The following is a 27860-nucleotide window of genomic DNA, read 5'->3' as shown; positions in this document are numbered from 1 at the left end:
AACGAGTTTAGCCAACGATTGAAATTTAGAATCACCCTTCTCGCCACGACTGAGTCGCGATCGAATTGAAAGTCGTGATCGTATCGAGATCGAGTCGTGATTTTAGAATCCCAATGATGGTATAAAACAATGTTCATGACAGATCACACGTTAAACGTCAGCGTCGTCAACTTCATTACCGCTATTTAATATATTTTTTGTTGGCAACACTGAAAATGTTGAGAGTGACCAACATCAAAAGGACACAACCACTATAAAAATGGGGGCCACCAGGCAGTGGTCATTTTTGGGTATCGTGGGCATATGCATTAGCAGTCCAGGTACATTTATTAAGTTCGTGTGACCTTGCTAGTCCGACAATATCTGTCTCTGTCACATGGTACGTTCTCGAATACACCTAACCTATAAAACGTACTGTCTATTTCAGTAGTACTAAACGTACTATTCATATACCGTACGATTCATGTACCTTTGGCGCCATCTAAGAGTCATGCTTCAATATATGAATTAAGGTCGTTGAATCCGAGTTAGTTAGAAATAAATACTTTTGATGTTAGTTTATCTGGAATATAATAAGAACTAACAAATGTAATACGATTAAAATAATTTTCCATATAAAGTTTGTTTGATAAGTGATGATTTATTAAAAAAACATTTTATATGCATTTTAAAAGTTAAATATATCAGTTATTGTTGATGCGCCCAACTGGTTTTGATAAACATTAGGCTGTAATTTATTTACGAGTTAACATACATGCTTTTAGGCATAAATTTGCATGTTCGGTAGGCAAGAGAGTGAAAAGTTGGCCACAGAATAAAAAACACAAATTTACATTATTTGAGCATAGAATATATTAATTTTATTTTCGTATTTACATTCACATATTATAAGTCTATTATATCATTGAGCATAACAATTTTTATTTTGAAAAAGATAAAATATGTTATTTAGAGTCGCTGTACATGAAATAATTAGTTTTTTTTACAGTTTTTTAGTAATAATATAGTTTTTACAGAGCACATTTAAAAGTCTAGAATTTTTTATTAATTTTTTATATGAAAGGAAAGTATATAATATTTAAAAGTTTTAATTGTATTATTAAATTAAAATACAATATTAGTTTCTAAATTACTCAACGTTTTTATAATTAGTTTTTTTTTTTGTTAATTCATATTTTATAATACTTACACATAAATATATTTGGCACATTTGAAACTTGGCAAAATCGAATAATAGCTTAAAAAAAGATTTTGTAATAAATTATATAATTAAAAAAAAAATAACAAAGAGCCTGCTATATCTAAGACGAAAATTACATATTTTGATTAGTAATATAAAATTGTGTGAGCATTAAAATACGTAGTAATTTATTTGAAAACATCTTGAAACTAATAACAGTAATAATTCATCACGTTAAAAAATTACTTTTCTAGTCCATAACACATCCTATATAAAACCATTTAATGTCAAATGAAAAAAAAAATATACAAAAACCATTTCCTATAAAATAGATAAACTAAAAGATTTTATCCAACTTCTGATGTGCGCTATTGTATGGAACAACTCGAGGTGTGTTCGACGCCGATGAGTTTCCCGTAGTCATTTCCCGAGGTAGGAAAATCAATTTCCTCTTCAAAATCGAAGTAATGACACTGAAAAATACGAGATTTTGTTAGCTTGAAATATCCAGATAACCTTTATGGAAGTATTTAGTTAAAATGGCGTTTTTTAAATATACAGATTTATCTTGAAAAAATTTTGTATTTTTGCTAAATTTATTAATTTCGAAGAAAACTATTGAGGTTTAGATTGTAATTTTAGTCAAATATTTTTTTATATATTATATTTGGTGCTTTTTCATTTCACAATATCTCACTAAGTAAACAATTGTAAACGTCACTAATCAAACCTTTATAATCCATCAAAGACTATATCTGAGACAAATAATTTTGTATACTGAAGTTGTTGAATATCCATATTTAGTATTTGTTATCATGCCTGCAATAGACAGGAAAATTTAGTTAATTATCAATGGGTCAAATCCAATACGAACTCAAGTAATTTATACGAAAATTAAAAATAAATAGTTAAGACTAATTAGTAGTTAAGCAAAATCAAAGGAAATACAACTAGAAAACTTGCAAATATATGAACTCTCTATTACAGTAAGTATTCCTCTATAAGCAAAGGCCAGTCAAAGATTCCAGGATCATTACCCAGTTTTGGATCTATGATTCAAGATATGAATGAATTTATGACATACTTTTTTTTAGACAGAGAGAGTAGTGCGTGATTGTACATGCAAGGAGATTTGTGAAGTGAGATAAAAAGATTGTTCAAAGCCAAACCAGACTGGGACTACAGCAGATATAGCCGTCGGTTTCGTGGAGATCTGATTAGATTCATAGACGGATCAAAGACTGACGAAGGCACGAGAGCTAGAATTTTTAGACAAAAATTAAAACAAGAGATATTGCATCCATTAGAAAATCTTGAATAGGCATTTCAAATAGAATTCTTTACAATACTCGAATGTGCGAGAGAAAGTAATAGAAGACAATTACAATTATGAGAAGATCCTAATAATATCTAACAACTAGGTAGACCAGAGAGTACTTGCTAACCTCTGGGTTAGTTAGTTCGATGGATCCCTACATGGAAGCTGGTAGGGATGAACTGGGCTACTGGAACTATTTAAGCTGGGAAACCGTAAATAATGTTAATTTGTATGGGTACCAGAGAGAGTACAGCAGGTTACCAGGACATTAGAAAGATGATGAACTTGCTAGAAGAGGATCTGCCAGTGTCTTTATTAAACGAGAGGCAAACGCATAGAAATATGAACCTGGGAAAGTGGCAACATCAAATTCACTAGATAAAAATGCGACATTTCAAATAGGGACAACGTCTTTTTGAAATTTTCCATAAACGAAAAAGTTGCCAGAGACCTTCTAACGTTGCAAAGGGACAGACTAAGTTATACTTAGTAATAAAGGGACACCTTAATAGAATTGGTGTATAAAACTGAGACCTGACCTCTAGTCTTTGCAAAAGAACCAGAAACTATTCGATGCATAACATGCGCTTGCCGTGGAGAGCAAAAAAGATTTGGGAAGAATACACTAGACTCAGAAGAACTAAATACCATAATAGAAAGATCTGTACAGGCTAGTGAAAAAGGATAAATAAGTGATATGGGCCGGAATATGCGAGGGAAAGAAGGACATCCTATCGTTGAATAAACCAATCTATAGAGAAGTTTTAAGCCTTTTCTTCTTCGATCTGGTAATGACTTGATGGTCAAGTACAGTACAGATATTTTCATAATAAAATTCTCGAATATTACAAAAACTATAATACATGTATCCATTGTGAAATATATATAGTTCGGCGACCAGGCAGAATATACATACTCTAGCTGTGTTCCGATAAAAGCAAAATAATTTTTTGTACTGTTTATTGAAAGCAATTTCATATACCTTTGTAATTTAATTGATATGTGCACTATACTCTAAAATTGTAATATAGAAGCAGCCTTAATCTGTCTCTAATCTGATGATAGATAGAATCAGTTAAATGTTTTCTTCGGTAAAACCTAATAGCTTAATATTTGGAAATGTTAGATTCGTATCATTAGTCTGGTACCAAAAGTGAAACTATTTTGAAGTGCAAGACATTTACCAGGGTAATGTTGTGGTATTTTTTCCTGAGCAGCTTAAGGTCATCAGAAACAAGGAGAAAATCACTGTGGTTAAAAAGAGTGTTTGATGTCATTGATTGTTGAAAAAGTTATTTAAAAAAGTTTAATAGAAAAGTACCCCGGAGAGACCCCTGTGTAAAAGTTATTGGGAAAAGAAGTTAACTCGACCAATTTAAGTTATACCAGTGAGCTAGCTCTTTATCCAATCCAACACTAAGTTTCATCCTGTAAAATACCTTGGGGAAGTCGCTGTTTATGCGACGGAGTAACTCTCTCCAAGGCACCCTTCAATATGTTTACATACATAACTAAGTTCAGTTTAGATAAATTTTACTTGAAACCATGATTTCTGATCCAAATCATCAGGTAATGATGTTTGTAACTATGTTCCTAAGTTAGAACCCCAGCCCCCAGCCTCGAAATACTAGCGTTCTAACGATCCCCCAGTAAAATTGACATATGAATTTGGAGAATATATTAATGGACAATAAAAATTAAAATATGTATAATACTAAATAGTACTAATACTAATCCCCACAATAAAATGCAAAACATCTTTAACTCAACGTATTATGCATTTCGGCTCTTATAATAGCTCATCATCAGATACACAACTATATAAAATAAATCCCAAAAAAAATTGAGAGAACGACAACCTTTCGTAACCTTTATAGTTCACTCCTCTGCTCAGTATGGACTTCTATACTAATATATAATACTCTTTGGCACTGGTGATAGAATGAGAGGAAAGGCTTTCAGCAATTTAAATTATTATTTAGGCCAAACTCTGTTAATAAAAAAAGCTTGAATCAACTTCACTAAACATGAATTTATCAGATATGGGTACTTTCCCTAATCTTGATAAAGGTAATAAACAAATAAATGGAATTTAGCGAAAAACAGAATAATCAGACCTTAAACAGAACATTAAAACAAATAAGAAAATGATTTTCTTTAGTAATGTTCCATAGCTTAAGCAAGGAATCACAAACAAAATTATCTCTATTTAAATATTATTGAAAATTCTAAAAATAGTGACACAACCTCTAACTGCATACTACAAAAGAAATTAATTGAGTAAAGTAACTGGATGCAATGGAAATAGATCATGATAAACCAGCTGCTTAAATCGAGTCCTGTATCTAATTATGTACAGGACTTAATTACTGATGCAAAAATGGGAATAAATATAGTAGAGAATACATATTATGCAAATAGCTACACTGTCTCATCTTGCTTTAGTATCCATTGAATCAATTTATATAGTAACTGATCCACAAAACAACTTGATGCTAAAGTTAATAATAAAAATATATGGCATATTATATTGACTAGAAAGGGAATACGAAGGATTTCTACATATACAGGTTGTTTCAGAACTATGGGATCAAACTTCTAGGGGTTGTTCAGTGCAACAGTAGAATACATTTGAGTATAGGAACCCATGTCCGGAAATGTGTGACTATGCCACTACGGCCCTAAGACGCGTTTAAATTAAAAAAAAAAAATTAATTACCTAAATAGGATCTGATGCATTTATTTTTACCTTTTGTATATGATACCATCACAACAATAATTGTTCAAAATGTCTTCCTCCAGCCTCAATACACCGATTTAAACGCCGCACATGATTTCGGCGGACTACACTAAAAATTTGAACCTCGTTTCGAATGATTTCAAATGCTGCTGTTATTCGTCCAATTAAGTCTAGCTCCGATTCTACTGGAGTTTCGTAGACTAAAGACTTTACATGTCCCCACAAGAAAAAATCGAGCGACGTTAAATCGGGTGACCTAGGAGGCCAAGAAACTGCTCCACCTCTGGCAATCCAATGGTGCCCAAATCGCTGAGCCAAATACTCGCGTACTTGTACAGCAAAATGAGCCGACCCTCCATCATGCTGAAACCTCATTTGCTGTCTAACGTTTAGTGGAACATTTTCAAGGAGTTCTGGGAGAACTTCCTCCAAGAAACGCAGATAAATAGGTCCTGTTAACCGTTCCGGTAGAAGGTATGGCGCAATTAAATAATCATCAACAATGCCTGCCCATACGTTGACAGACCAACGATTCTGATGTTTTCTTGGAAAAATTGCATAAGGATTTTCTTCATCCCAAACATGGCTATTCCTACTATTAAAAATACCGTCTCTTGTGAAAGAGGCTTCGTCGGTCCACAAAACATATCGTAAAAAATTTGGTTGTGCAAAGCTGTGATCCGGAAGCCATCGACAAAATTGAATTCTAGGATGATAATCGGCTGCAGTCATACCTTGAACTTTCTGGAAGTGGTAAGGATGGAGTTGTTGCTCGTGAAGTACCCGCCAGACAGAAGCGTTACTCGTATTCATATTTTTAGCGACGTCACGTGTGCTATTTGATGGTTCATCGGCAACTTGCTGAAGTACCTCTTCTTCAAATTCGACCGTTCTTACGGTTCGAGCAACACCAGTATCATGCATCTTGGCCTTAAACATGCCTGTTTCAGCGAGCCGCCGATGAACCGCAATAAACTTTTTGTATCCAGGATGCTGTCGTTCGGGATAACGTTCATGATACAACCGCGATGCTGCTCGTGCATTGCAGTTTGTTGCTCCGTATGCCAAATGGATATCCGCCAATTCTTGATTGGTAAAGTTTTCCATTACCAATAAATGTTTAAAAATTGTAAGCTATAAAATTTTTAAACATGACATTGAGAATTGACATTGATAAGCGTTGATTTTAAACAATTGTTATGGTATCATGTACAAAAGGTAAAAATAAATGCAGCAGATCGTATTTAGGTAATTAATTTTTTTTATAAATTTGCACTGAACAACCCCCAGAAGTTTGATTCCATAGTTCTGAAACACCCTGTATAAGTGAATATATCTTGAAATCATAATAGATCAACAGAACTATTAATAGCGAACCGGGGTATTGTAAGATTCACGAAAAAGTTGATGCTGAAGAGGAAGAGAATGCCGCAATTAATGAATGAGGGTAATTAAATAATCAAATAATTGTTAAGTAACATGAAACAATTAGTGTTAATATTTGAAATAAAATTCAAATAAATATATACTTCGATAAGGAAAGCAAAAAAAATAGAAAAACATGATCAAAGTTATAATTCACATGGAGAACATACAGATTATGTAAAACGAAAATATTTTAGACAAGCGTGAGATGCAGTCATTTATTGACTGCATCTCACAGAATCACCAATAACTAATGAAATTCATGATTAAAAACAGTGATCCAAGAAAATACAAAAAGAGGAGTAAAACTTAAATCTTTTGAAAATAAAGACTTATCAAAAATATTTACCAAAAATGCAATTTTTTTATGGCTTTCCATACTAGTAATAAGTCTACCTAGTTTAGATCTTCTCGTTTAATTCTGTCAAATAAGGAGACAAAATTTAGAAAAATAACTGTTGCAACTCAGCAAAAGCAGTTAATATATACCTTAAAACGTGTTGCTACTCAGGACAACCGGTGAATATGTACCTTAAAAGACTTTGATGGATTGTTGACTTTTAATCGCCTAAATGTGAAAAGCACAGAGTCAATTGTGACATATAAATGGTGAATCCTAAGAAAAAAGGAGAAAGACTGTGCCTGGCTAGTTTTGTTCGCGCGCTCTCTCACTCTCTCGATTTTTCATCACCCGATACGCAAAAAGTGTGCTGTATCTCCCGGGTTTTTAGTTATATTTTGTGTATAGTAAGATTCCGTTAAAACAAATGTTTTTAATGTAAACTCTATGAAGTGTTTTAAAATAAAGTATTAATAATACCGGCACTATTTATTATTTTCCAAAGGCTATAGGGTGAACCACGCAAATGTGATACAGTCAAATCCCTTATAATAATCAAGAGGGTCTTCACTCAGAGTAGTAAAGCTCTGAGGTATGTTGGAACAAGCAAACTCCACCAATAACAAAAAAGCTGATTTTTTATGATGCCTTTAAAAGTTTACGTAGAAAGTTTATATCAGCAGAAGATTTTATAGAATAATTCAGCCAATAGCTAATTTTCTATAATATTTTTGAATATTTTACCTAAAAATTTCCACAAAATTAAGGTACTAGCAGATTCATTTTTGGATGAGAAAGAAGAAAGGACTGTATTGAAACAATAGATAAGAAAACTTTTTTAGGATAATACTACTATAAAGAAAATAATACCCAAATGACTTCTACAGGACAAGGGAACCTGGCGGTTAGATATTGAGAAGAATTTAACAAAGCTTTTCAAAGTAAATAATCCTCCATGAAAGATATTTATCCTTAATTAAATTAAATGAAATATTCATTGGTACTATCAGAGTTTTATAGTTATAAAAGCTGATAATATGGATGATTTAAAGCGAATGAGTATTCAACTGAACATCACCAGTAATAAATATGGACTCAAGAGAAATAGCAACAACGCATGATTTGTAATGGTTAGCAGGCATAAAGTGCATTATGCAAATGCTCAAATTATGATTAATATTGCCATTTTACGATGACAATTTAATCACTATACAGGAAAATTATGATATTAAAGGCTCGAAACGAAGCAATCAATATAATACAGATAAGCCGTCACTCTTGATAAAGATGATGGAGAGGTTAACTGAATTTAAAGAGAAATTAAGTATTACAAAAATGACATAAAAAGATTCTACGTGAAAAGACTCAAAAAATCAAGCTACACATAAAGAAAACATTGGAAAAAATTCTAGGAAGATTATGGACTAAGAGAATACTACTAAAAAGAATATATGAAATTGGCTTTTGAAGTGAAATACGAATAAAGAAAACTTGTCTCCGAATTTGATAAATTCAGAATTATTGAAAGGTATAATTCTGAAGTAATGCTGTGGACCATAAAAAATATTTTAGGGAAAAAAAAAGACTTATTAAGAATAATATGGAGTTAAGAAAACTTGCTTTATGACTTGCAAAATTATTTGATAAAGTTTTAAAAATTAAGGAATCTGTCATAGATCATTAAAAGCGATATATATTGTCAGCGGAAAGAAACTCTGAAAACTCCAGGGCTTAATTTTATGTTGTTTAAAATAACAACCCGAAGATTAACAAAGTATTTCTGCTTTCTCTACATACCACAATGTGATGACACGCTACAGAGGGCTTTTCACCGACTTGCTGATAAAATCGACGATCTGCAAGCAAACCATTTAAGTGCAGAAATTGTTATTGCGGGAAACTGTAATGTCCACAAGGCCAACTAGTTGATATACTCTAACAGGATTGATGATGAGGACCGGCAAGCAGAAGAGTTTGCGATTAGTCGCAGCCTAACGGATTAACAGGGAGACTTTACTAGCTTAATGAATCTGTTTCTCATGCCATCAAACATGCACCACTAGGCACCTCAGATCAGAAATTATTAACCGCAACTTATAAACTATAAATGAAAACTCAGGCTTCGCTTATGCCGCGTAGAGTTTGGCATTTTAGATCCGCCAACTGGAGACATTTAAAAGAGTTCCTCTCTTCGTGGGAAACTGTTTTGGAATGATGTCTGTTTCAGGACCAACGATCCTTTAGCTTGAGCGAGCGAGTTTTCAGAGGCGATGTTGACAGGTATGGAAGCTTATATTCCGAAAACCTGGAAGAGCTCTTTAGATAGTAGACTGTGGTTCAATAAAAGTTCACACCAAGGCAGTCAACAACAAAAATGATGCTTATCGCAAATGGGGCCAAGACCCAAGCCTTGCAAATCGTGTCAACTTTAATGCCTTGAGAAATGCGTGCAAGCAGATGAGCGATATCTACAATAAAAAATATAATGAGAGAGTGAAGAATAAACTTCTAAATTGCTCAAATGGATCAAGACCATTCTGGTCTGTAGCAAATACAGTTGGTCAAGATTTCTGTAGGTCACAAATTCCATCATGATTAGGAAAGATGGTGCAATGACTTCAATGAAAAAGACAGACTTGCTGGGTCAGATATTCGCATCAAACTCTACTGTAGACTCATAAGGTGACATCAAACATCACCTACTACGATGCCAGAAATAGTCTTCTGTCGCAGATATCTTGAAAAAGTTCTCAAAGAACACTAACAAGCCCACTGGCTCTGATAGAATACCGCCAATAGCATTAAAAAAACGTGCGGCCGTGCTGATACTACCATTGGGCAAACTATTTTCTCTTTCATATAGAAGAGGTCTCCTTTTTGGAGACTGGAGACTTGCGTGGATTCAACTGATATTCTTACAAGAAAAAAAAGATGCCCATCAATTACCGTCTGATTGATTTAGTCCCGGCAATCGCTAAGTAAATAAAGCAACTGTTCAACTAGTTTTAGAGTGAAGTGAGTGCATTCACACACATGGGCGGGTTCAGAGTAAAATTTTAGGTGGAGGAACTTAAGAAATAAAATGCATTTATTGGTAATAAAGTGTCAATTGAAAATAATCTTTTATTTTATGCATATTAACAGCAATATTATACATTAAAATTAAAGCGATGTCTGCTGATTTTAGAAATTCTTTCCATCAGTTACTCCGATATCATAATTGATATTTAGAAGAGCCAATCCATTCAATCTTTTTTACATTTTAGTTCTGCGCAAGGTCTTGATTCAGCGTAAAGAAGAATTCAAAATATAATGAAGCTCAACTGTTACTTGAAGTAATACTGCGATGAGAAAAATATAGGTATGAAAAAGGTTCAGCTTTTAACAATTTTTTGCACCTATTGCAAGGACTTTTGGGGAGGAATTCTCCACCAGTTTCCCCCCCGTGGATCTGCCCTGTTCATACAGTGAGTTTACCGTAGTTAAGGGTCAGGCTGCTCAGGACAGTTTGGCGCATAGAAGGAAGGTGGCAGATCTGACTCTGTGTTAGCGATATCATCACGGTAAATGCTCCTCCGAACTGGCCCATATCATTCCACTTAGAGGTATACACGTAAGATCTACTCGATAGACAGATGCAACTCATGAATATCGAGTGCAGCTGCAGACGTCTAGAACGTTGCTATATCGGGACTCCTGTTTATGGAGAAGCGCAAGCCTGTGGACTTAATTTCCAAGGCACGTCTTTCCTAAACATTAGAACTTATGAAAAATATCCACAGACCCCTTTCGTAGCTCTAGCGCTACTCGTGATACACGGATATCAGCGTTTGCTCTTTTGTGCCAGTTTATTCCGTAAAAAAAGATAAATATCTTTAATCAAATGAAATGAAATGTTTGACAATAATATCAGATATGCAGACCATTCATTCATAAAAGCAGATAGCATAGACGATTTAAAGTAGAAGATTGGCCAACTGAACATAACAAGGATATGGCCTTAAAATAAATAGTAACGAGGCATAATTTATGCCTTTTCTTTAAAAGGTTAAAATATATTATGCAAATCATGATTAATAACGCATCTCACTTTATATACATTTAGCTGTTAAAAAAATGAGATAAGTAAATCTAGAGATAAAAGATACCTCTATTACATATGATGTTAAAAAGAACCTCTTAGATTTTGTGTAATATAGAATTGTTTTCCAAGCAGTGGAACAAGGTAAGGGATGTTCATACATTTAAACAATTTAGACAAGCAGGCGCAAATATAAGTCTAATAAATGAAAACATTAACTCCTGATCTAATGCTTCCTTTAATCTGACATCTGACCTACAGCTGTTAATTTTTGTTTGATGGAACAAACGGCTCCAGACCGATACAAAAGCTAAAAAAGACAACAAAATTTACTCAATATGATAGAGCCAGTATAATTTTATTACCTTTATATAAATATAAAAATGGAAATTTCATGAGGCAAAATCCCTACAATCATAAATCGACCATAGAGTCCAAAAAAGACAAATCATTTTTCTGACCTACAGCTGTTAATTTTTGTTTGATGGAACAAACGGCTCCAGACCGATACAAAAGCTAAAAAAGACAACAAAATTTACTCAATATGATAGAGCCAGTATAATTTTATTACCTTTATATAAATATAAAAATGGAAATTTCATGAGGCAAAATCCCTACAATCATAAATCGACCATAGAGTCCAAAAAAGACAAATCATTTACATAAATTAACAATGTATAGAACTAAGAATAGAATTCTAACGCACACGAATATTTAATTCACCTTTGGATGAGATTGCTTCATTGAATTGCAGAGTCTGGTAAATTGTAATTTTGAAAGGATTCGAATCAGTGGCCAACATAATCGAAAGTTTTAAAGATCGTAGGACAAGATTATTCAATAAAACTAAGTACTACTAGCATTACTCATTAAAGGCATTAGAAACATATGCTATCAAGTTAAGTATATCCAATACTATGTTTTTGTTTTTATCGATTTTCATGAAACAAATTACCGCACTCGAGAAAACAAACCATTTAGCCTGAAAGAAGTTATGTATGCAGTTACTCATCCAGATATATTTTTATTGGAGAAACTATAAAAGCTTCTCATGCATTCCGAAAAAGAATTTTAATTTTTTCAAGCAGAATATAGTCAGAAGAATGAAGATCGTTATTTGCTTTAACCGCCTTAAGAACGACATCTCTGAAGTTCTTATTTTTAAGCTGATTAATGTGTCTAACTGTATTTAAAATCACTTCCTTTAATATGAAAATGCCTGAAATACTTATGGTTTTAAGTAATGTGATGCTGCTGGCAGCACTCAGGAAGTAAGATTTGATTTAACATTGTTTTCTATTTTTTTTAGTTTTCGTTCTAAATTTAGCAATTATTTGTCTTTAGGTAGCGAACTATTAATTTGGCTCGTCTGGCAGATATTCAGTAAGGATAATATAGGTCTCTTATCTCAATCCTTCAGAGGGAAATGTTCTATTTGCAGTGAAATGGTACCAAATCATGAATAATAACGCTATCATAGAGTGCATATGACTTTATATATACAGTGCGAGTCTGTAACTTGGAATAAATTCGATAAGAAATAAATGGGGAAAAACGCTCAGACACGTCAATTGATTTTTACAATAAAAAGTTTTTATACAAGGTGTGCCATGTAGGCGGGGCTAATACCAACTTTGTTATTTTAAATGGGACACCCTAAAATGAAAAGATGTTTCGACACTCTTGCATTATTCTAGTTTTCAACTCTTCAATATTTGCCGGCTTGGTCACATAAACTTTGGATTTCAAATATCCCCATAGGAAAAAATCCAGCGGAGTCAAATCGGGCGATCTTGGTGGCCATTCAAAAGGTCCTCTTCTGCCAATCCATCTGCCTAGAAAAATAGTATCCAGATAGTTTTGAACAGGTCTTGCAAAATGGAGGGGCGCACCATCTTGCTGAAACGAGATGTTTCTATTCGGCATATCAGCTTCTATTGGATCAGAGAATAGAATAGCTAGATTTGGAATTAGTTCTTTTTGTAAAAACTGTAAGTACCTTGCTTTATTTTAAATTTTCTTTGAAGAAAATTGGGCGTTTAACTTGCTGACCTAGAATTCTTGCCCAAAAATTTACTTTTTCTGGGTGTTGAGTGTGGCCTTGCCTCATCCAACATGGATTTTCTTGTGCCCAATAACGGCAATTTTGACGATTCACTTCTCCGTTCAGCATAAATATCGACTCATCGGAAAAGATGTGTGAAAAAATGTTTTCTGTAATAAGATTATTATTTTGCATGAATTCCATAAATTGAATTCTTCTATCTGCATGCTCCTCATTGAGTTCCTGGAGAATTGTTAGTTTATAGGGATAAAATTTTTCTTCTTCCAGAACCCTTACTACTGAAGACTGGTTCACTTCCAATTTGCGCGCAACCTGCCTAGTGGGAATATTAGGATTTTCTTTAATGACTATTAACACATTAATTTTGATGTCTTCTTAAGCGCAGATCGATGAGAACTACTTATTGTTCTTACGGGGCCATTTTCTCGAAACTGTTTATCCATCTTGCTTATAGTAGTTTGAGATATGGATAGTAAATCAGGATACTTCTGTCCGAATAATTGCAAAACTTCATTTTGGTTTCTTGTTTTATCTCCGTACCCAATCATCATTAATATTTCAATCATATTTCAAATTTAATCTTGTGTTTTTCACTTAAATAGCCCATTTCGTAAAAAAATAAAAGAAACATAAATCTGATTATCCGACAGTAAAGGCACGTCTTGTAGCAATGCCAAAATTTATAAAAAGTCGAAACTTTAAAAATGCCAGATTTTTATAGAACATTCATAAAATACATTACGAAAAAAAAACTGTTTACTGAAACGCATATTTTTTGAATTCAAAAAAAAAATAAAATAAAAAATCAAAACTTAAAAAAATTTGAATAAAGGTATGGCATGTGATACATTAAAATGTTTAGAACTTTATGCAGAATCCAAAAATGTAATAACATATAGAGTGTTCCATTTAAAATAAGAAAGTTGGTATTAGCCCCGCCTACATGGCACACCCTGTATAAAAAAAATAATTGTAAAAAATGCGCAATTTATAATCTCAATTATCGTGTCCGAGCTTTTTTCCGAATACGCTTCCATTTATTTATTATAGAATTTATTCCAAGCAGTAAAAAACAGACAGCATTCTATTTTGCTGTCCGAAAAAATTACAACGATTAATAAATTAGATACAGAAGAGAATCAATCACATCTACTACAAGTGATTAAAATTTTCCATTATGGAAGTTCAGAATAATTAAAATGCCTTCTTAGATTTTTCATAATTTAGTGTTTTTAAGCAGTGGCACATGGTAGAGGACATTGAAAAAATTTTAATTAAAAACTTCAGATGAGCAGGCGTAAAATGGTTTTAATAAATGAAAACATCAGGTCCTGATCTAATGTTACCGTTAATTTTGTCTGACCTACTTCTGTTAATTTTTAATTTTTCTCTGATGGAAATACCGCCTCCAGACAGACAAAAAGACTTAAAAAATGTGTTCTTTATTCAAGGATGAAGAGGTTAAATATTAAGAATCATTGAGCGAGAGTATCAATTCTCTAATTTATTAAACGCTCTCGAGAATATAATGAATTTAAAGCATTTAATGTTAGAAAAATATCGTGGAGTTTGCACAGAAATATAGAGTAACTAACATTTTATGGTTTCTATAACCCTGCTGCAAAAAAATAATAGAAGTTAGGTGTATGTAATACTTAAAGACTTGTTAAAGGCTTTCAATAGATTGGAATGTCGTATAGCATTGATTCTTTTTTATGTTTCAACCGTGTATAATTTAATTTCAGGCATTCAAGTAAATGTTTATTTCAACTTAAATTTTTTATTTATGTTGAAACTTATACATATTTAAAATTATTCACAGAATTTTAATAAAAATAAACAAGAATTAACATCAAGTTCGTGTGAATAAATTACTTTAGATATTAATATTGCTAAATATTGATTTCCGAAAATATAAAGGCGTAGTGTGTTAAGCATTTTCAAGGTTCAGTCATATAACCCTATAGCCAGCTCCGTAATTTAAATACATGATTCAAAACTTTGATTAACCTACTTAATTTTTTGGGTAAACTACTAAGTTTACCCAATGTGATACAGGCAATAATTTAATTCTAATCTTCTATCTTACCTTAGACTGAAAAGGGAATATGAATATGAAAATTAAACTTTTTAACTTTTTTCTATCATCATTTTTTATATAATTGAATTTCTAAATTACAGTCTGGATCGTTTGTAATTTGTTTCTTCCTATTATAGTTATATAGTGAGATAATAATACTTAATTACTATATTTTATGAAACCTTAAACGGAAACGGGAATATAAATATGAGAATGTTCTCCTTTTTTCCGTATCCGTTACTGAATTAGCGTTTGAATTGTCTGCAAATAGTATTTTTCTGGGATTTGCCCAATGTGATAGAAACAACCAGGGCCGTTCCTAAGGTATCTGCCGCCCGGGTGTGAAAAAAATTTTGCCGCCCCTCCTTTACCCCACCGAATCCGGCCTTTGATAAACATTTGTAAATAAATAACTTAAAATAATTTAACGTTAAAAAAAACAACATTTTAGAAACATAAACACTTTATTTTATATTAAATCATAATTTTATTTACAATTTATTTGTAATGTAATGTATTTACAAATAAGTTGTAATTAAATACATACATACATATTATTTACATACGCAACACGCACTTTATAATATGTATATGTAAACATAAAGGGGCAGGTAGCTAACATATCCAATGATTATACAAAGTTTGCTTTTCTCGCTTTTTTATTGAAAATGTTTTAACAATGTTAGACACATCTATATTTTCTGCAATTATACTAATTATTGATAAGTCAGAAAGCCTCTCTTGACCCATTGTGGATCGTAAATAATTTTTTATTATTTTGAGTTTAGAAAAGCTTCTTTCTCAACTAGCTACTGTGACTACTAGGTAATCTTAAGAAAATTCTAATGGAAATTACTAAATTGGGAAAAACATAGATGAGGTTATTTACAAATAGGTAGGTAAGAACATTTAAGGCATTCATTTCAGGGGAAATATAGGGTGCAACATTATCAATTTCATCAGATAAATCTTGAGCTAAAATATCTTTTTAATTTTTTGATAGATCATATAAAATTTTCTCAGGAGCTTCACATTTTGCAAACCTAATTGATTTTTCTGTTTGGAGAAAGCTATGTAGGTTGTTAAGAAAATGAAACAACGTATCATGTTGCTTCGTTTGCTCGAATCTTTCTTCCAATTTTAATAATGTAGTATCTAATATAACAAAATAAAAATTCATTTTAAACTGATCAACTGGATTTTTAGGGGCCTCGTCTACACACTCATAGTCAAATAAACGCTTTTTTGTTCGGGGTCTAAAAATATTAACCGGAGGAAACGAAGGGTCGCAATCAATATCTTCGGCAACTTTTTTGGCCTCCTCTAAAATATCAGTGAAACCTTCATCTGATCTAAGTCTGTTTTAAGATTAAAATAATATTAGGTAGAGCAACATCGGATTCCTGCATCACTTTACTTGCAATATTAATTTTTGTTAACACATTATACCATATAATAATGGAACAAATAAATTAAATAGTAAAGTGCAAATAAAGCGTCATATATTTTTCCTAAATTATGTCTAAGAACTTTCAGAGCATCTATTCTGCTTTCCCATCTAGTACTAGAAAGAGGTTTTAGTGTTAACGTTGGGATTTCATCTTTTAAAACTTGCCAACGTTTAGTTGATGCGGAGAAAAAAACGTAAACTTCCTGCACAATAGCAAAGAAACTTGTAATTTCTAAAAATGCTTTTGCAGCGTCATTAACAACTAAATTTAAGCTATGGGCTGCACAAGGCACGTAAAAAGCTCTAGCGTTCAATTCAATAATTTTTTTTGTAAACCATTATTGCGACCCTTCATATTCGCTCCATTATCATATCCCTGACCCCTTAAATCGCCTAAACAAATGTTGTGAGTCTCCAAAAAATCCAATAAAACATTAGTCAAGCCTTGTCCTGTCGAATCTGATATTGAAATGAATCCCAAAAAATGCTCTCTAATTTCGATTTGCTTTGATGTATTATTTAATAAAACAAACCTTATTACAATAGTTAGTTGGTCTTGATGACTCACGTCAGGAGTCGTATCCAAAATAATTGAAAAATATTTACTAGCATTTAACATAGATATAATGTCATGTCTTATTTGCTCTTCTAGAAGGAAAATTAATTAATTTTGAATATGAACACCTAAATAATGAGGCATATTTGATAAAGTTCTTTTAATCCTGTTAATGTGATCGCATATTGTTTCATTAAAATTGGCAATTGTATCGATTAATTTTAAAAAGTTTCCGTTTTGTTGCTCGTATATCTTGTTATTTTCACCTCTAAAATTCAAATTTTGACCGGCTAAAAACTTGACAACATAAATTATAATTTTCAAAACAGAAACCCATCTATCTTTTTCCATGTTTATTAATTTCTCGTTTAGTGAATCAGTTATCACAGATTTTGTATTACAAATATGCCCCTTTGACTTTTCATGTCTTTCTATAAGTTGACTTAAATGTCTCCAATCGTTATAACCCTCACCCAAACCACTACCACCAGAAAAAGTTTTAAATATTTTGCAAGGAAAACAATATACACAATCTTTTGATTTAGAATATACTAGCCAAACCCTCGGAATTATTTCTCCATTATACATTTTTTTTTTTATAATAAATAGATGAGAATCCTCTATTGTCTTTATTTAAAGGAAACGTCATATCAGCCTCCGTTAGTTGCGTAGGCCCTAACTCTATCAGAGTTAATTTAATTTTATCCAATAAAACATTTGGCCAATAGCCAAGATCCTGGCTATAGACATTAATATTTTCAAAGCTTACTTCAGATCCTTGTTCTGCTAATAAAACATCACCTTCCACTATAGTTTTGGTATTGGATGAGTTCTCCTTCTCTTCTCCGCTATTGACCATTATACATATAGTCTCCATCACATTTTCATCTTGGCCTTGGGAACTTGATGGTTTGTCATGTGATCTTGTTGGGATTAAAAACGCTTGGAGTTAACTGCAAGCCTTTTTAGTTAATTCTTCTTTTTCACACTTTCGTTTTCTATACTGTGCTCCAGAAAGCTTTTTTCGATTATCAGACATCTATAATAAAACAAATCCAAAATTAAAATAAATCCAAGTTATCCTATATTTTGCCTGAATAAATAAAGAGATATATTTTAAACGTTTCAAATAAAAAAAAAATAAATATTAAGATTAAATGCAACTTTTTTATTAATTAAATAACTAATATTTGAAAGGTGAGTAGCCAAACGAAATTAGTAGATGAGTGCGACTACTGGCTATTCATAACGCATATAATTTTTTCCTCAAGTTCAAAATTAATTATTTTTTTTTAGTTATTATATTATTTGACTCTAAATAGGTCAACATTACTTTTTAAAATAAAATTAATTGTGCTAAAAAAAATTTAAAAAATCTCAAGAGTAAAAAAATTGGGAGATTTCTAATAGGAGTAATAGGTATCTAAAAAAAGGAAAAAAAAACTCTTAAATTTCAGGAAAAATAAAAACATATTATGCATTATAAATAGGCAGTAGGTTCAATCATCCACCATTTCCGTTTGGCTACCCATTTTCCAAACATCCTATATATTTCAAAAATATAAAAACGATATTTAAATTTTATATGACAGCTCAAAAAATATGTAATCAAATTAACGTATGTGTAGAGATACTTACCTTTTTAATTTTTACTCTCTGTTTTACCACAATATTAAACAAAAGCTTTTAATAACGTTGCGATTTACACGACTATAGGCTACACGCTTAAAATTTAAAATGAAACAAGTGCACGCACTGCACGCATTTATATGCCTTGACCACAGACAAGTATTTTCCTGAAAAATCTTCGTCGCGACATATTTTTTCCAACTCGTTGCGACCTGAAGCGGACTGAAGCGTATATCTAGGTATACCTATTAAATTTGAATCGGAAATATAACTAATAATATTTAGAATGTTATAAAGTAACTTTAATACATTAATTATTAATTAATAATATTTACATATGTATAATATTTTAAAACAATATGTGTATAATAGTTTTTGAAACAAATTATTAAATTTTAAAAATATTTATTTAGTTATTTTTGGGGCGGCGTCCCCTCTGACCTGCCGCCCGGGTGCCCCGCATCCCCGGGTCGGAACGGCCCTGGAAACAACGTTACTTTATTATCATTTTTTATAAGTTTGATTGAAGATTTAAAACAAATTACTTTTCAACGGTCTTTTATACCTTTATGCAATAAAAAAATCCCAACTGTACAAGATTTAATTGAAATATGGTATCATTTGTAAAAAGAGTGTAGGTTCCAACAAGATACCTAAAAATACATTAATTTATACAAAATTAAAGAACGAAGAACAGAATCCTGAGGTGTACCAATCTTTAATTCACGTTTGGATGAGGTTTTACTATTGGATTCAATTCATAATTTCTGTAACTCTATTAAAAGGTATTTCCTTAAATTTAAAAATGCTTGAAAGCTAACGTTTTTTAAGATTCTCCAAAAAATTAATATTAGATTTAGGACCTACATATGGAAATCATCAGATTATTTGATAGTTCTATTAACAATTTGTCACATGCTTCTTATTAAATGTCCGGAGAAAGCTATAGCAAGGGCATCAATGGCATTAATCTTAGATTTGCTTATGATTTTTTTATATTAAGTGAAGCAATAGTTATTTACATACTTATATTGCAGTACTTGCTAATTATCCAGCAATGAATACTATGGTTTTAAATTTTGTGATTATATTCCTTTCAGTAGTGCACCAATTTTTTTCCATTGGTATTCAGTGTTCATTATTGACATTGAGGATAATATGGACAGTCACTATATCGATTGCTTGCAGATGATAATGTAAGACAACTTCAATTCTTATTCCTAATAGTACTAAGAAATGGTAAAATGTATTCAATATTTCCCAAGATTTTAAAATGCAAGATGGTAGTTCTCCAGCAAATTGCTAAAGAAGTAGCTGACATATATGATATTTTCTTGCCCTTCTTGCCGTCCTGATATTTTCTAATACTTCAAGAGAACATTACTCTAAACCCATTAAAATCTCAATTGAACCTTATGTCTTAACAGGATGGAGTCTATTCATTATTTTAGAAATATTGGAAAATGTTTACGGAAAATGTATCCAAATAGGTGGATTGGATGCCGCCGTGTAATGGCCAGCGTAATCACCAGATCTGACATTTATTTTCTTATATGAAGCTATCTTAGGCTCCAGCATATAAAATTATTCCAGATAATCTGCAAATGGACTTCGACTTGACGCATTGTCAAGGAATAAACCCTGGAACTCCTTATAATGTTAAGTACGAATTCTCTATATGATTTTCTTCTGACAAAAATCCGAGAAAAGTATTTTTCTGTTTTTTTTTAGTAATAAAGTAATTTTATAGTAATAAAATGATAATTTTGTTAAAATGTTGCAAGAAAAAACGTAGGTATCGAAAGAATATTTTTCATTCAATAAACATAAAGCTAAAGTTACTGATCGAGCTTTGAACCTTTTACATTTTTACAGGTTTTCTGTTACATTCACTTAGATTGGAAATTAGATGTGGCCTAATTACATTATACAGGATGGCCTATCAAAAACGTACCGCGAGACATTACAGGGTGGGAAAAAACTTTTCGGCAAAATCCAAAAATACGTCAAGTATGTTTGTCAGGGGGACAACTTTTGACATAAAAACCATTTCAAAAAACTCAACCTCCTAAGCGGAGGTGACATCCCCTCATTTTTTTGAAATGGGACGGGGGTCAAGTGATACTTCCTTAAAAAGGCCTTGCCATTCCCTATACAACGCTGCCTAGTTTTTAAAAATCGATTCACTCGTTCAAGAAATATGGGCCCTTGAAAGTTGAACAATAATATGTGACGATATCATTAAAATTTATTGAGAGAGTGAGACTGAACCTAGAAAGAACATAGTCTTTTTTGTCTTTTAAATGAACTGGAATAAAAATATCTGGTTTCTTTCTTCACGTTTAAATTAGGCCAAGTAGTCTTGCTAGATACCTGTTTTGTGGTTAAAGTATTTAAAAGTTGTTGAACCCTTAAATTTATTATCAGTTACGGTGTACTCAATTGCAGAAAGAGTAGAGATTATTAAGCTTTTTTTTAAAAAACAATGAGTGTGGAAATCGGGTCGCGGATTTATTTAATCAACAGCATCCTGGGAAACATCTCTCTGGGAAAATTCTTCGGCAATTGGTTGCAAAGTTTCGCAAAACAGGTTCAGTTGATAACAGGAAGAGCAATATTGAAAATGCAGGGTTTCATAAAGCTCTGGAGATTGCAGTATTGGGGGAAGTTGCAAGGATAGTACGCTAAGTACAAGAAAATTGGCCATTGCAACGGGTGTGTCTCGAATAAGTGTCCAAAGGGTATTGAAGAAATACCAGTTCTATCCCTATAAAATTGGCTTAGTGCAAGAATTGAATGAAGACGACTTTAATCGTCGCTGGCAGTTTTGCGAAGTTATGAGTGAGCGAGCGTTAAACAATGATAATTTCATATTTAATGTGTGTTTATCGGACGAGTGTTCTTTCTTCCTAAATCGTTTAGTGATTCGCCACAATTGGCGTTATTGGGCTTACAGCAATCCAAGGATTGTCCACGAAACACACACAGAACACCCTCAGAAGTTAAATGTATAGGCTGGTATTTTTGAAAATTCTATTTTGGGCCCTTTTTTCCTCCCTGGAAATTTATGTACTTAGATTTGTTACAAAATGCCATCGACCCAGCTTTAACAAATATCAAAGAAGAGACCGTGCATACAATGAACAGGAATTGATTTTCCAACAAGACGAAGCTCCTCCACATTTCTTACTAAATGTACGCAACTATTTAAATGACAGATTTCCGAACGCTGAATAGGATGAAGGGGCGCAATTAAGTGGCCACCTCGGTCACCCGACTTAGGTCCTTTAGATTTTTTCTTGTGGGGCACATAAAATCTGTAGTTCACAAAACTCCACCTGCTACATTAGAAGAGTTGCGAAGAAGAATTATTAACGTATGTGGCGAAGTGACACCGCAAATGCTTCTAAACGTTCGGCAATAGTTTGAAGATAATTTGTATCATTGTATGAACGTTGGCGGACAGCACTTCGAGTATTTACTTGATTAACATGGTAAGAATTTAATCGCTTTTTGCATTTTTCGTCACAGATTATTGTTTAATTTTCAAGGCCCATATTTCTTGAACGAGTGACTCGATTTTTAAAAACTAAGCAGCGTTGTATAGGGAATGTCAAGAGGTACCACTTGACCGCCCGTCCCATTTGAACAAAATTAAAGGATGTCACCCCCGCTTAGGAGGTTGAGGTTTTTGAAAAGGTTTTTATGTCAAAAGTTGTCCCCCTAACAAACATACTTGACGTATTTTTGGATTTTGCCAAAAAATTTTTTCGCACTCTGTAATGCCTTGCGGTACGTTTTCGATGGGCCACCCGTATATTTCTTTACTTAAATCAAAGGCCGCGTATCATTCTATATAATATAGAATTTTCTTTTTATTCAAACTGGATGGATTGTATCCAGAAAAAAGTTATTTTATATTGAGGAGTTGAATGTTTTATATATAGATCTAAAATTATTATTCACCTGTGATTGATAATTCACATTTATTATATATCGAACTAATAATGTAGTCAAATACATTTATAGATGGCTCCTCATTATACAATTGTTCCCCTCTTTGTATCGGAGAAAGGGCACAAAACTCGATTAAGGCGAAAAAATATTCGCAACCATTATGCTGGCTAACGAGGGTAATAATTTAAGGCAGGAAAAATTGCCGCTAAATGGGAAGAAATTGGCTTGCCTGGGGTTAGGTTAATTTTCCAGATTAATTAAATGAAAATATTATTTTTAAATAATGTTTGAGATTGAATAAAAAGATATATGCATAGAAGCTAAATGTATTAGGCTTATATGATTTTAATCTCTTTTAGATTAATTTTCTTTATGCAAATGTTATTTAATATTCTTCTTGGATATTGTTGGTCTTTTGTTTATTTTAATTGTATTTGGAAATTCGAACCCAGTGCTATAAATATAGAAGGTCATCCAGAGAAGAATAAAAGCAATAAGAATGTATGGAATGAGTTAAAAACTTTAGCAATTAAAAACGCAAAAATAATATTTTTCTTGTTTTTGGTGCCCAAATTCTATAAATAATTTTTTTATTAATATTTTACAAATAATAATAAACCTTAAACTATCATTTACTATCAAAATAATATAATATGAATAAATGTCCCCTTAGCATAATTTCAGATCTCATTTGGAGGCTCTCAACAAGGATTCCTTGTTAAAATGAGATATAGATCCTCTGGTTCTGACGGTTTACAAGTACCTCCTTATTAGATTTTGCTGCTCCTATATACATCCTCATCTCATAAAAATTATTAACACCACTAAGATCACAATTTCCTAAAATTTAAAAACATATTCGTAATTTAATTACCAATTCCTTAAAACAGAGATCCAAAAGAACTTTCTGATCTTAGAGCCATCAGTATTTTTTGAAAAAATAGTGGCCGAATAGCTGAATACACATTTAAATAAAATATTGTACTTAATCAGGGTTTCCAAGTGGATTTAGTTGCATATAGTATTCGCATATAACAAATGACATATTTCGAGCTCTTGACGATGGACATTGTACTAAATTGATATGCTTGAGGTTCAGAAAAACGTTTAAAAATATTCATCATTTATTTTCATTATAAATTTTAAAATCACGTGGTGCATGTCCAGAATTTCGTGAATTTCAAATCATATTTAAAGATAACTCCTAGTTTTGCATTTCCTTTCCTGTTGACAATTTCGAAAAAGACAGTTAAAGAAATGAATGGTGATTATTGCGGTGTTAGTTGCTGATCATTTTACATTAATCTGTAGCAATGGTCTTTGGTAACACAAAAATTGCGAGCTGATGGAGGAGAGTGTTTGCGACTGATTATCAGTGACGTGCGGATCAACATTTTTAACAGTGATCATTTAGGTTTAATTTTTAATCAGAAGCTTTCATATCTTTGAGATTGTTTTAGTGTTGCTTATAAAAAAAATGTTGAGTAAAACTGTAATTCTTTCAGTTCTCGATTTCGTCAGTTCAGAATACAAAGAATAAAAAATTTATCTATTCGATTTATCTATGGAATCGGAAAATTTGAATATATTTCACATTAATTATATGAAAATCCGAACTAGTTCATTTTTATTTTCTTAAATTTTCGTTAATAGTGATAAAGGATGAAGACTAAAGAAGAGAGGGAAATGATAAGTAGATTCGGCAATCGTCGATATAAAGATGATATGAAATTGAAAGATTTGTAGGATAAGTCAGCTGTGACTAATGTTACTATAGCAAAGGTTCCAAAATTGACCTACTAAACTGTCGACATAGAGTTTTGGATAACAAGTGTTTATCATTGACATCTACATTCACCTGCTTCTCGACCAGCCAAGTACGCGTCAAACCATTTGACTGCATTTTGAGGAAATCCATAGACTTTCAGTTTGGCCAGCAAAATTTGTCACTGAGTCAGAGAGTCAAATGCCTGTAAGTAGTCCAGTAACCATAGCAGAAAAACAAATGAGTTGTTCAAATCTGACAAAGCTGATTATCTAAACTAACTGTACTATATCCCCGCCTAAGCTGCTTACATATTAAAATATTTAAGGAATCGATATAGAAGTTAAATCGTTTATTTACTATTTTTTCTGTCGCTTTATAAACGAAATTTAAAATTCTTATGGAGTTAGTTTCGATATGTTAAAATTTTGTTTGGACAACAGATTCTTCCTAGCAATCAGAGACTAAGGTATAGACAAGTAATTATTATAACACACTTCATTCAAGCCCAATAAAGTAGTAGAAGTATTAGTAGCTTCGGCGTACCAAAGTTTAGTGATAAGTCCGAAAGTCTCTTTCCCCATAGTCACTGCTTGCCGCCCTCCTTTATGATTTCATTACATTGCAGGTGTAGAGATCCCATAATTTCATTCTGTAGCCTGGGCTATCTGTCGCATTCCCTTATGAAATGATAAGTAGTTTCCTTGGCCACACTGCAACTAGGACACAGTGTGCTGGAAAACATACCTATCTGTGCTATCGTTTCCCTCTGCCGAGACAGCAGCCTTCCTTCGGTTTTGTTGGAGTTGACAGCAGTTCCTTAAATTTGTCGGCAACTAGACCATGAACAGGGTTCAGCCTTCCTAGTTTCTTCCCATGCCCAATTGACTAAGATACGTGAAATGTGCCTTTTACCTTTTGCTCTGTCCAACATAAGGTTCCGGACCGACTGGTGCACGGCCGATACCTCTTGAATGGTAAACAGTTTCGCCTGAAAGTCCGTTGTGAGTCTTTCCAGTAAAAGGCCTTCCCTTGATCGATGTCGGTACGCTGCGATTCTTGATATCTCTATATGAGCTATTCTGAAGGAGTACTATCTACCATATGTGCAAAATCTTTCAAGGATCAGTTAATATTATATTAACACTGTAGCCATACTGTACTGTTTGGCTTTGCCTTTTAAGGTAGTAAAATGGGTAGTGGTTCCATTGCACCTGCGAGCGAACTCTCTAACTCGATAGAAAGAAAATTTCTCTCTACTATAGAAAAAAAGTCTAAACCCTATTCAATCTCAACTGGCTTCGATCAGGTAGAGTTTGGGTTATCATCGGCAACCTTCGGAATAGAAATATAGAAAGAGGTTGTATGGTCTTGCTATTACTTTCGTCTCTTTTTAGTACATTGAAATAAAGATGTATTTATCTTTGTTGTGGGGATGTTTTTGTAGCAGATTTGAAAATCAACGAATTCTCATATTCTCATATTAGACCATTAAGCCCCATTGTGCAAGGACCAACGTTTTTAAGAAGTGATAAAGGGAATAGGGTCGGCTTGAAAGTGATTCTAAATGAAACTTACTAATTAAATAAAGAATAGTATTTTATTAGAAAATGTTAATCCATAAAAGTCCACAAAAAAATAACTTACTTAAATTACCTGGTTACAACAGATAATTAGGGTTTTATTGCGGTCAAAAGATCAACGGTATATCTTTGAGTGAACTATAATTTGTTAACTACTTTTTTTAGGTTTAAAACGATCATTAAGTTTATAAGGTCATATAGTTTATCCACGCTTATTTACGCCCCGAAATTGGGAAATTCCCAGTGATTCCACAGAAGGGAATAAATATATATATAGTATTATTATATAGTATTATATATATATATACACACTAGGAAAAATATAAGATAAAATTAGGAGGATCCATCATAAAATTCGCCGTCTTATTGATACCTAAAATTACTTCAAAAATCTATAAGAAAACTTTTCCCTTATCGGCATCCCTTATGGATATAGGATGAAAACAGAAACAATAACAAATCATACTTATTACTTAAAAGATCGATAATGTCGAATGACATTTCAGTAATTGACATTGTGGGCTGTGAAAAAACCCATTACGTCACCGTCATATGAAAATTGCGTAAGTAAGTCCACACTTTCCAGAAATTGAGATTTGGGCGTCATCTAATGAATTATTTTATTAACTACAATTTGGTGTAATTAGATTGAGTTTTCGTTCATAGATGGAGCCGCCACAGCAGCAAATGAAATGTGCCTAAGTCGAGCGGTTTTTATTTTAGTTTGAATTTTGCGTAAGTCCGTGCGTTTCGTGCTATATCGACGTGTGGATTGCAGTGTTTGTTGTTTCCGCAGTTTGTTTTTAAATAACTTAATCATTTTAAGAAATAATTAATAAACTGTTTTCCTACAGAATTTAGGTAAGTACAGAAATGTAAAATAATATTTAAATTCAGTTTTATCTTATGTTAACTTATTAGTTTTATGCTGTATACTTTTGCGAGGAGTTAGACATTTTTCATATTAAATTAAATTGGAGTTACGCATATTTCATATAATAAATTATTATAGCTCTTATCGTAAAAGTCCTAAACTATTAGATTAAATTTACCCAAAAATTGAACTAATATCAAAACTTAAATCATTGTCATTGTAATTATTGCTATTCATGTACCTTAATAATTTAATTTGCTTTTTAAGCTTTGTGCTTAATATTATTAATGATTAATAAGATTTTAAGCTTGTCTATAAAAATTAAAATTGTGATTTAGTAGGTACTGTTAAAAATTGGGTTAAAATTACAATAAAGGATATTTGGTTGTAAAATTATGGTTTAACTATTTTAGAACAGTAATTCAACACAAAATCATTTAACTGTTTTATCAGCGATACTGGGACTGTGTTTATAATTAGTACACAACTCCTCTGTATTAACTAAAGACTGATTATAACAGATAGTATAGTTTTTTTTGTGCTTTAAAATCTAGAATTTCATAAGTTTCTTTATCTTTTTTAGAATTAATCGAACTTCAAGAAGCTTTAAAATTTTAAGCAGAGTTCTTAACGAAAATCAAGCCAAAAATTCTAGTAGCGTAAGTGATGAACCTGAAAATGTCGAGTTTGATAATGCTAAAAACCACGATAATGCCGAACTATCCCTTGCCATAAAGAATTTAGAAAACGAGTGCTTTCAAGCTAAAGTAGCCATAAATGATGAGAATATTGATCCCAACCTATCTAATGAAGATTT

The 27860-nt window shown here is 32.2% G+C and overlaps 1 protein-coding gene across 4 annotated transcripts in view; it reads right to left on the bottom strand.

Annotated features, from left to right (window-relative positions):
• Positions 1-1145: 1145 nt before the first annotated feature.
• The window catches only part of LOC126734915 (uncharacterized), a 401529-nt gene continuing 374814 nt past the window's right edge, over positions 1146-27860 (bottom strand). For 3 of the 4 annotated variants that reach the window (XM_050438755.1, XM_050438754.1, XM_050438753.1), the window contains one exon: positions 1146-1653. In XM_050438755.1, the coding sequence (XP_050294712.1) occupies positions 1549-1653 (105 nt within the window). In that variant the 3' untranslated portion in view covers positions 1146-1548. The remainder of the gene's footprint in view (positions 1654-27860) is intronic. The other variant, XM_050438752.1, reaches the window with a different exon arrangement.

Source organism: Anthonomus grandis, chromosome 4, assembly GCF_022605725.1.
Source record: "Anthonomus grandis grandis chromosome 4, icAntGran1.3, whole genome shotgun sequence".
NCBI classification, from domain to species: Eukaryota; Metazoa; Arthropoda; class Insecta; order Coleoptera; family Curculionidae; genus Anthonomus; species Anthonomus grandis.
Note: the sequence above shows the minus strand (reverse complement) of the source record. Positions and strands in the feature narration are given on the sequence as shown.